Source organism: Manihot esculenta, chromosome 1 (genome assembly GCF_001659605.2).
Source record: "Manihot esculenta cultivar AM560-2 chromosome 1, M.esculenta_v8, whole genome shotgun sequence".
NCBI lineage: Eukaryota > Viridiplantae > Streptophyta > Magnoliopsida > Malpighiales > Euphorbiaceae > Manihot > Manihot esculenta.
This window is the reverse complement of record NC_035161.2, coordinates 23,786,139-23,797,649: the sequence shown is the minus strand read 5'-3', so window position 1 is coordinate 23,797,649 and position 11,511 is coordinate 23,786,139. Positions and strand designations below refer to the sequence as shown.

Sequence of the window (11,511 nt, the reverse complement as noted above, 5' to 3'; positions counted from 1 at the left end):
GATCGGTCTTAGTCCACCATTTTATTTTGTATTTGCGGACTAGATTTGGTATTTGAAAATTATCTAGGGTTTGGTCTTTTATTTGGTATTCTGACATATAAATCCATGGGATATGAAAAAGGTGGGAAAAAATAAGCCATTTAGGAGATGTGATAATATGGTCGGGTAATTGGGCATTATCAAAAAATTGATCATGGGCTTGGTGAACTGAAGCTGGTATAATACTTGAATCTATACCAAATTTATTCCACCAATAATGGAACCAATAAGGTATTGGATAGGGAAAGTCATCAGAGATATAAAAGAAAAATGAAATAGACATTTGGTCATTTTGGTTTAGAAACGTTCGTTCCCAAGCACTTTGATAATCATAGTAATTAAATTTGGTCAATTGTCCATTGGACAAAGAAATATCTTTACTTTTGTGAGGCTCTTGTCCCCAATCAGACATGGTGAGAACTTTGGTAATTCTTACTTTGCAATATCTTATTTTATTCTGAATATGAGGATCAAAAGTATTATGCATAATTATAGAATTGGTTTTAACAAGGATAGACTCATAAAAAGACTGATTTTTAGAGAAATTGTCTGGAATATAAAAATGAGTTTTTGGGAAAATGGAGTTGCAAATCTGGTAGGCATTAAGGTTTGGATTTTGTATCCAATATTCTAGTTCTATGGTAAGAATAATGTCTTCAATATCTTTGTAACTATATTCGGATTGCTCTATTGGTGAGGATCTCATTGGTAATGGATTTGGGTTTGAGCTGTCCTGTGACAGCTTGTTTGAAGGTAGAGGGAGTGATTAACTCTTGTGATTGTAAAGGGGTAAATTTATTTAGTAAAGTAAATTGTGGGCTTGGTGACTTAGGCTGAGGAGAACTTGGTCTGATAATAAGAGCGCTGGACATTAGGCTTAAGGGCCTATTCATTATACTTGTACTACTAGTAAACATGGGCCTATGCATGTATGCATTTTGTCTAGGACTTTGTCCTGATATTGATGATAAGTTTAAATTTGGTCGAGGACTTTGTCCCGAAAATAAATTGATATTGGCATTGGTCAAATTGGCTTTTTGTCTTAAAGAGACTTTTGGTGCTTCTTCCTTGCCTTTATCCTTGTTCATGGTGTTTCCTGCAAAAATTCTCTGGTTAGAAAATCAGCTATGGAATTATCAGTTCCTTTAATATGTTCAATTTCAAACTCAAAAATAGACAGAAATGCTTGCCATCTAGCAAAAATATGTTTGGCTGCAAGATTTTTTACATCTTTGGTCAAAACATCTTTCGCAGCTTTACAATCAACTCTAATGGTAAACTTTTGATTTAATAAATCACTTTGGAATTTTGTAACACATAAAACTATTGCTAAAATCTCTTTTTTAATTGTAGAATATTTTTCTTGTGTAGGATTCCATATACCAGAATAGTATCTTATAATATAATCTTTATGGTTTATATTCTGTTTTAATATTCCACCATATCCTTGGTCAGATGCGTCTGTTTCTACGATCTTAGGATAATTGGGGTTACAAAGGTTTAAACATGGTAAAGTTTTTACATGCTTTTTAATTTCCAGTATTAATTGAGTATGTTCTTCTGTCCATGGTTTAGGATTCTTTTTTAATCTATTGTATAATGGTTTGCATAATATTCTTATATTTGGTAAGAAATCAGCAACATAATTTAAAGAACCTAAAAATCTTTGTAATTGATTTTTATCTTTAATTTCATTCGGAAATTTATCTGCAAATTCTATACTTCTCTGAATTGGTACTATAGTATTTTGATATATTTCATGACCTAAGAATCTAATTTTTGTTTGAAAAATTTTTATTTTGGGTTTGGATAAAACCAATCCATTTCTTTTTATGATTTTATAAAAGATATGTAAATGCTTGATATGTTGATCAATGTTTTGACTAAATACTAAAACATCATCTATATAAGTTATGATAAAATCATATGGTGTAAAGATGTCATTCATAATTTTTTGGAATTCACTTGGTGCATTCTTTAAGCCAAATGGCATAATGTTCCATTCATACTGTCCAAATGGTACGGTAAATGCTGTTTTATATTTATCTTTTTCATCTATTTGTACTTGCCAAAAACCTGATTTCATATCAAATTTTGAAAAGATTTCTGCTTTATATAATCTATTTAAGAGATCTTGTTTGTTTGGTATAGGATATCTGATCCATCTTAAAACCTTGTTTAATGGTTTATAATTGATTACCAATCTTGGTGCACCGCGTTCTATTTCAGCATTTTTAATGACATAAAATGCTGCACATGACCATGGTGATTTGCTTGGTCTAATTAACTTTTTGTTTAATAAATCTTGAATTTCTTTTTTACAAAATTCTAACATTTCTTGGTTCATTTGAATAGGCCTGGCTTTAGTTGGTATATCATGTTCTTTAAAGTCCGGTTCATATGGTAAAGTTACTATGTGTTGTTTTCGATCCCAAAATGCTGTTGGTAAATCTGAACATAGGTCTTTTTCAAATTGTTCTTGAAGGTTTTTAATTTGTTGTTTAATGTTTGGATTTTCTAATTGTTCTTCGATTCTAATAGAATGTAAATCTTCCTTTAAAAATTTTATTTGGTTTTCTAAATTATTAATTTTACTTATGTTTTCTTGTTGAAATAAATTAACATCATGGTAATTAATTGGTGTTATGAATTGAAATATAATATCCTGTCCTAATACATTGGTTTCTAAACCTAATTGTGTGACTTTAAAGGGATATAACATTTGTAAAAATGGATTTCCTAGGATAATTTGTGTATTGAGATTTTTAATTAACATGAAACTGGTTTTAAAACATATTCCATTATTACAAATATGTGCACTTGGTATTTTGTAATCTATTTTGACTTTAGTCGAATTTGCTGCGGATAATGTCTGTTTAGTCTTATGAAAATATCTACTTGGTATAATTCCTTGGTCTATGCAATTCATATCTGCACCTGAATCTAACATGGCTATAGTTTCTAATGTAAAATCTCTTATTGTCAAATTTATTTTTACATACCATTTTTGATATCTTATTCTCGTAATATCATTGAATTTTAACGTTGTTTCTCCCTCACTGTCTGAAGTTATTGCTGTTGGTTTTTGTTCTATGTTTACTTTATCTTTTCCTGAATTTTGTCCTATTTCTAAATTCTGTGTTAATTTTTTATTTTGTTCTAAATAGTCACATCTTAATTTCAATTGTCTTACTTCTGATTTTAATTGTCTTATTTCTGCTTGTAAATCTATAGAAGAAATTGTGGTTACTGATTTTTTGTTTTTAAACATTTGTTCAATATCTTCAAACTTTGTTGGAGGTTCAATTTCTTGTTTTATTTCCTCATTGATTAATTTGGTTAATTTTTTAAACATTTTACGTTTTATATTGGAATCTTGTACTTGTTCTATTTGTTCTAATACTTGATGGTATTCTGTTAAGACATTTATTTTATTATTACAATTACAAATTTCTCCTTGACAGTTATGGTTACTATCTGTACTGCTTATTGTGTCTGATGAGTTGTCACTACTATATTCATCATCTAGTTCTGAAGAAGATAGTTTAATTTGGTCAATCTTTTCTAATAATTGTTCTATGTTGTCAATTTTTAATTCTAAACCTAATTCATATATTTTCTTTCTAGCAGGACATTCTTTTGCATAGTGTCCTTTCTGGTTGCATAAATAACATGTTATATTATTTTTATTATTTGGTCTTTTGAAGTTATTTTTTCTATTATAATTATTTCGTTTAAATTGTTTTCTTCTGAAGGGTTTCTTGTCTATTTGTTTATTATATCGTTTATGTTTGTAATTATATTTTTTATAAATCTTATATGTCTTAAAAGGTTTATATCTCTTCTGTTTATGTCTCTTTATGGTTCCAAAACCAAATTGTTCACACCAATTTCCTAATTCTCTTCTAGATTGTCTATTTTCTATTTTTAATTTCTGTTGTAATTTCATATCCCTACATAATCTTATTCCTGTTAAATTGACACATGTTATTAAGTCACCATATGTTAAATCATCGTATGATATATGGCCAAATTTTTGTTCAATTGTTTCTTTTACTTTTGTTGCAAATAATCTTGGTAGTCCTGTTAAGAACTTTTCTTTCCAATGATATGCATTAGGGTCTGCGAGAGCATAAACTCTTTTGAGAAAATTGTCTTTATACCATCTAAAATTTTCTAATTTTCTACACTTTAGGTTTTGTAGAATTTCACTATTTCTTTCTGTATATAGGTCTAAGTCTCCTATGAAATGTGATATAATATTATATACTAGATATGCTAAGGTAAAAGATTGTGGTTGTCCTGTTGCTGGGTCAATAACTGGTTCATACTATCAATTCTTCTTGCTGTTAATATATTTGTTTTTATCTCATTACTTAATAATTTATCCCACCAAGTAGTTCTTAATTCTCCAGTAAATCCTAGAATTAGATTTTCAACAGCATCTCTTTCAGTAATACCAACTCTTTGTTTATAAATATTTCCTACTATGACCATTTCTTTGGTTATTTGTATTATTTCTGTTTCTGATAGATCATCTATGTTCTATTCGTAAATGTTTTTTGCATTATATTGTTTTTGTTTTCTATCTAATATTTTTAGATCATCTGGTCTCTTATTTTGTTTTTCTATAGTATTTATAGGAACATTAATGTCTTGGTCAGAGTCTGATACTTCCAAGGGATTATAAATGGTTTCATTATCTGAAGAAGAAGAAGAAAATAATGCATTAATTAATTAAATATTATATAAATATTTGTATTAATTAATTAATTAATTAATTTTTTTTATGAATTATAAACAACTCCCATTTTATAATTTTAAATATTATTATTGTTTTTTTTATTATCAACTTTTATAATACATTTATATATTAAAAATAATAAAATATATTAAATATAATAGTTACATATCGATAAAAATTTTTTAAAAGCACATGCCGATAAATTTATAACTGATATTATTTAGATTAGTGTCACTGTATTAATATATTAAAAATAATATTAAAATATTTATTATTTTAAAAAATTTATTAAATTAATATAATATAAATATATTATTATAATATATTAATTAAAAAAAAGTAAATACTTGAACTCCGTTAAAAAAATTTTAAATGTAAATTTACTAATATAATAATTTTTAGGTCTTAGCACGTTTTATAAATATAGCGATCAAATCCCAAATTCACTAGGGTGTTTTAGAAATGTGTTAGGGTCAAATTTCAAATTCACATATAATTTTAATTTAAATTCAGAAAGTCAAAATTTTTTTTCTAACCCTAAAATTTCAAAAAGGCTGCCAATATAGTATTCAAATAAAAATGAAGTTTTATTTTCTATTTAAACCATAAAAATCCTCCAAGGTCCCATGTCTTCAAAGGCTTTCAAATTTAAGTTGAACCACCAATTGAACTGGTATGGAATTTCAATAACCATGAAAATTGTGTTCATGTGTGATGCATTTTCAAAGGTTGGCTAACAGTTCTCGTCATTGAGACTTTATCCTCCAATTCACTTTTAGAGTAATGTTCATAGTCTTGTAGATCGGTGAACAATGTAAAGGATAAAGGATATGATGAGACATGCAAATTGACAACGGTTAGCATATGAGAATTCAACCATTATTTATTGGCAAAGGCTGCGACATTGATCCAGATACCATTCACCCTCCGCAAGAGAATGCCATGGTAAAATAGGGAAAAAAATTTTAAAACAGAGGTGCCCCTAATCCTAGCAGACGTCTGCATTCATCTATCTACACCTTCATCCTTGCTGGTTCATGGAGCGGGAACATTCTCCATAGCAAGAGGTGTGATTTCCTCCCCTTCAATTCCAGCTTCACTGTCAGCAACCTCCAGGCTTAGGAGCAACTTCTCCCACAATCTGGCTGGTCCCTGCATTCAAAACAAAACGCGTTATTAAAACTCAAATCACTGGTTAGTTTTCTTACCATTGCAAGAGAGATGAGATCCTTAGATGATTTGGCAATGTACAAACCTTCCATGAAAAATCTTGGGCCATACAATTCAGGATCATTTCTCTCAAACTACTGGTGGTATAAGTGGCAATGGCTCTTCCCACAGTTTTTACTACTGCAGCTACATCTGCTGGATCAATTGTTTCGCACTGGAAAAAATCCCATTAAGAGTCTCATTATTTCTATATCTACCAAAGTAAAGGGATAAGCAGACTAGAGCTATTGCTTCTTTACTTACGTCAACATTGAAGGCTCCAATATGGAATCCTGTGTAACCTTCTTTAACAGTATCAACTAGACCACCAGTGGAAGCAACAATGGGAATCTGCGCCAAAATTAGCATAAATTACTGCTGTTAACTGCCATATGAGAAAATTCCCGTCACCATGATAATAGCTACTAAAAGGAAGCAGAAAGTTTTAGCGCCATTACTGTTCCATATCGCATAGCATGCAATTGAATGAGACCACAGGGCTCAAATCTACTTGGGATCAACATAAAGTCAGAACCAGCTATGATCATGTGAGCCAAGGTGACGTTGAATTTAGCCAATCCTCTGGCTTTGTCAGGATACTGTACCTCCAGCTGTTCAATCTGCGTCTCAAAGCTACTTTTGCCTGTTCCCTAAAGAGAATAAAAAAGCAAAGCATCTAACACTCTGGATATCAGTAATACACCAATGACACACTTGATTGTGCTACTTACAAGGATTACTATCTGCACGTCGTGTTCAACCAATTGGGAAATAGCTGCAACGAGAATATCTGAACCTTTCTGCTCTTCTAATCTACCAATAAAGCCTATCAAAGGAATATCCGCACCAACAGGCAATCCGACTTCTGCTTGAAGGGCTTCCTTTAACAAAGGTTTCGCCTTCATAACCTGAACAACAAAATCCCAGTAAACGCCATCTTTTGCCATTGATTCTTTATTGTTACCAAACTTCATTTTAAGCAAACCACTTACAGTTGTGGCATCATAGTTGATGCTAATATATTTATCTGTAGCAGGATTCCATTCCTGGACATCCATCCCATTTATAATGCCAGTAATGCCAGTTTTACGAATGATGTTATCCAGCTCCACACCTCTTTCAATTCCATCAATAACTTCTTGAGCATAGTAAGGGCTCACAGTCAACACCTTGTCTGATTCCAATATCCCAGCCTTCATCCAATTGATTTTCCTTCCCTTCACGGGCTTATTATACCTGCCAAGAGCAAAGCCTTTCAACACTTGGCAAAACAAGTAATTTATGAAAATAAATCAATTGCATGTGCCCTGAAAAATCATACCCATCAATAAAGTCAAAAGAGCTCCTGAATTTATCAGGCAAATTGAGTTGTGAGAACTCTGAGAAGGAAAATCTACCCTGATAGGCAATGTTGTGGATGCAAAAGGCAACCTATCATCAATTGACCACCAAACAAAAATAATAATATTAATGACAAAAGAGTCAGTAACCCCGCAAATGACACAAGTAAACAAAAACCATAAATTATCCAATGCCAATCATGGGCAATCAAAACCTTGGCAGTTCTGTAAATCCCCGAAGGTTGGTAAAAAGTTTTGAGGTAACACGGAAGCAGAGCCGTGTGCCAGTCGTTGGCAATGAAGACAACGTCCTCTCCTGAATTAAGAATTTAAGACAATAAAATGCATAGTTTGAACCAGTTACCCGTCAACAGAAAAACTGAAAATCGCAGTTAAAATTTTGAGAAGAAATGCACACCATAGGGTCCTGAGAAATTTTTGCAGCTGTTCAAGTTCAGAACTCTTGGTGCCTCTAGAGCAGCCTGCAAGTATTTAGATGTGAAATTTTACACACTGTAAAGAAGTAATTTGGAAAAAAAAAAATTCTCCTTCATGCAACTTGAGAGGAAAAGAATAAAAGGTACATGAATTATAGGGTTTTGCAAATTTGAAATTAAAGAGAAAAAAATTTGTTAATTTAAGGTAGGGAAAAAAATTTTATTGATTTGGAATTGAGCGGCATTGGCGGTCAAGCCCAACCTTGGGCCGCTTTACAAGCGCCCAGAGCTTGGAAATTCAATTTTTTTTTTTAATTATTAATATATTTATATTATATTAATTTAATAATATTATTTATAATATAATAATAAATTTTTATAACATATGAGATGCCGGTTGGCATTGCTGGCCGGCATATATTTAAAAAACAAAAAAAAAAAAAACTGGGCACTTTTGTTAAGCGCCCCAGAGATGGAGTTTAATTATATGCAAAGAAAAAGGAACAATGGAAGACTTACTAGGCATAACAAGCTAAAACGCAACTGGTTGTCCTTGTAATCTAATCCTGCTTTTGGGCCATAGATTTTCGATCCAGTTTTTCCCCAAACCTAAACATTAGAACAAATTTAGAACTACCCACCAAAAAAAAATTGCTAAAAGTTTTTTCCAACCTTCTCAAGGAACAACGGGTGATCCACGAACACACGATCAACTCCTCGTTTGTAGCAGTGGAAGAAGCGGACAGTTTCATTTCTTTCTCCAACTCTAATCTGTAAATGAGAATTGAGAGGCAAATCACCAGAGGAGACGATCCTACAATACAACAGGATTTAGAAATAAGAGAAAAAACAGAAGCCATGGCAAAATACCTCCACCACGACACTGGTGTCCCAAGCATCCTTGTACTGATCATAGCGGGGAGAGACTGTCATGACGCGGTGCCCTCTTGCCTGGAAAAGAATTGCAAGTTGAATTAGTTGAATGAAACGCGTAATTAAACCAAGCAAAGCGGCGCCTATACTCACAGCCAAGGCAGGGGGAAGTCCTCCAAGAACATCACCGAGTCCACCAGTTTTGCTCCATGGACCAACTTCAGCTCCAACAAAGACCAAATTCATCCCATGCCCACAAATGATTTTGCCAGAAGGCCTAACATTCTCAGTGGCAGATACCTTTTTCTGTACCTTTGATTGTGTCCTCATTTGGAGCTTATCTATCTTGTTCAGATATCTTAAACCATGGTGAGTCGTGCTTTGACTCCTGAGTCCCATCAGACCCGAATTAGCTTTTGGTTCTGATGGATGATTGCTCAAGTGAGAGCTCATTGAGACAAACTGTGCAGCTGTGGCAGTTGCCATGATGATCCTCCTGTCTAGGGGAAAGAGACTAATGTTAAAATTGGATAGAGAAGAAGAAATACAAGCCAAAGACAAACAGAGAGCATTAAAGCTAAGAGGATGGATTTATTTATAGGATCTCAACAACAAACTCAGGAGAAAATCTCTCCACAAGATCATTGATATCTCCAGTAAGTAGCTAACGGATCACAAATACTACTTGAGCATTTGAAACGGCTGCAAGACCACTTCACTCTCACTGAAAGTTTTGCCAGTGAAGTAAGTGCCTTACGCACGTGGCATTTTCTTTTTCTTTTTTCTTTATTATAAGCAGATTTTTTTTTTTCAAAGAGATTTGTTAGATCTTCGAAATTAAATTTGTGATATTCTAAAATTTAATATAATCATCCTAAACCTATCAACACATTGTATTAATAATTAGAGATTAGCATTCGGTTGGTTCAATTTAAAATTGAACTGAATAAATAAAAAATTAAAATTTTAAATTTATAAAAATCGAATTAAATTTATTTTAATTAAAAATTAAATCAAACCGAATTGATTTGATTCAATTCGATTCAATTTAATCGGTTTAAATTTTTAATTAATTTTTTTATTATTTACACGTTATTGTTAATATTTTAAAATTTAATTAAAATATTTTAATAATGATCTAATCTTTCTATATTATTAAAAATAATATATTATTATTACTAATCAATTTGGTTTGATTTTTTTTATTTTTTTAATCAAAATCAAACTGAATCGAAATAATCGAAAATTTTGAAATTAAAAACTAAACCAAATCAAAATAAATAAATAACCGAACCAAATTTTCAAATTAATTTGATTCGATTCATTTTTTTTATTTTGAATAATGCTCAGATTGATTAATATCATTCGAATCTTTTTCATTTATTTTAGTTATCTTTTTAATTATAGCTTAATTAATTTAAAATATTTTATTAATAAAAATGAAATTTAAAATCTATTTTTAAATTTTAAACCTTAAAAAGTTTATACATAAATATCTTGCATTTTTTGAAATTTTGAAAATGGATATGAAATCTATTTCTGTCTAATTAAAAATGGCATTAAAAAAAACTAATAGAATGAATATAATAAAAAAATAAAATGATTTAGATAAATTAAATAATAAATATTTTTTATTTTTTAATTTTATTTTAGCTTAGTATAATTTATATAATTTTGATTTAATAATATAATAAATATAATAACAAGATAATTAACATATAATATAATAAAATATAATAACAAGACACTATGTATCAAGAATGAAAAAGATGTTGAAGATAATTTTTTAATAAAGGTCACATTGCGTCTCATATTTTATTTGGAATAATTTACAGTATAAATTTTAAATTTTAATAAAATTAATAATTTACTCTCAATTTATTTAATAGTTAATAATTTAATTTTTATGTTTTTATTTTATTAATAAAATATAAAAGCATAAAAATTAAATTATTAACTATTAAATAAATTGAGAGTAAATTATTAATTTTATTAAAATTTAAAGGATTAAATAATTATAGAAAAAATTAAATTTAAAAGACTAAATTATTATATTTTAATAAAATAAATTTAATAGAATAATTATTTTATTAAAAAATTAAATTTTAAAAATTAATATTATTTATTATTAAAAATTAAATTATACATTTTATTAAATTTTAGCGATTATATTATAAATTATTATAATATATTTTTTTATTTGTGAAAAAAAATCTTTAAATTTTAAAATTAAAAATAAATTTTAAAATTCATTTTTAATTCATTTCTCAATTTCTTCTAGATCGCTTCTGTCCAAATCATTGGAGTATCAATAAAACTGTCCTCCCTTATTTTGGGAGTCATAAATGAGGCCTCCTCCCGAGTTTTATACTGTTCGAGGGTGGTCTGCAACCTTTTAATGTATTAGAGCATTTACTCATTCTTTAGATTGTTGAGATCTGCTTCGTTGATCATAGAGGATATGTTTTATCTTCTATCGTTGATCATAGATGATATGTTTTGTCTGCTGTCAGGAGCGGAAAAAATGATAGTGTCCTCATTAGTAGCAATCTTAGCAGCATCTCGTGAACTATTGATTATTTCGAGAGAGAGAAAAGAAAGATTTCTTTTAAAAAAAAAAGGAATAAGAGACCGGTTTTAATCCAAATGAATAGAGAGAATTCAATAGATTTCCCGGTAATGTAACTAAATGATGTGGCTGAAACGAAGTTATGCCGCGATTGGTTACTCTATAAGAAAAAAAAAACACAAGGTGGTTGGCGTCTATGGTAGCCACTCGACGCTCAAGTCAGTAAACTGAAGAAAAGAATGAATATAAGAAATTGCTTAGAACTCAATAGTAGTTATGTAAGAATGCATACTTTAGTAT

The 11,511-nt window shown here is 29.9% G+C and overlaps 1 protein-coding gene across 1 annotated transcript; it reads right to left on the bottom strand.

Moving 5' to 3' along the window:
* Positions 1–5,409: 5,409 nt before the first annotated feature.
* Positions 5,410–9,328, bottom strand: LOC110627580 (granule-bound starch synthase 1, chloroplastic/amyloplastic-like). Its single transcript, XM_021773930.2, has 13 exons — positions 8,796–9,328; positions 8,640–8,720; positions 8,442–8,540; positions 8,289–8,378; positions 7,751–7,814; positions 7,548–7,648; positions 7,314–7,423; positions 6,985–7,228; positions 6,724–6,900; positions 6,451–6,642; positions 6,257–6,343; positions 6,039–6,167; positions 5,410–5,935 (listed from the first exon to the last, which is right to left on the bottom strand). Exons 1-13 carry the CDS (start codon positions 9,126–9,128, stop codon positions 5,819–5,821), a joined length of 1,824 nt encoding a protein of 607 aa, XP_021629622.1. The 5' UTR covers positions 9,129–9,328; the 3' UTR covers positions 5,410–5,818.
* Positions 9,329–11,511: the final 2,183 nt, after the last annotated feature.

Excerpts from the sequence above, each read along its gene's own strand:
- LOC110627580 (XM_021773930.2), bottom strand. The coding sequence starts at position 9,128 with ATGGCAACTGCCACAGCTGCACAGTTTGTCTCAATGAGCTCTCACTTG. Across the intron at positions 8,541-8,639 it reads ACACCAGTGTCGTGGTGGAG|ATTAGAGTTGGAGAAAGAAA; the intron begins GTATTTTGCCAT and ends TCTCATTTACAG. Across the intron at positions 6,168-6,256 it reads TTGGAGCCTTCAATGTTGAC|TGCGAAACAATTGATCCAGC; the intron begins GTAAGTAAAGAA and ends GATTTTTTCCAG.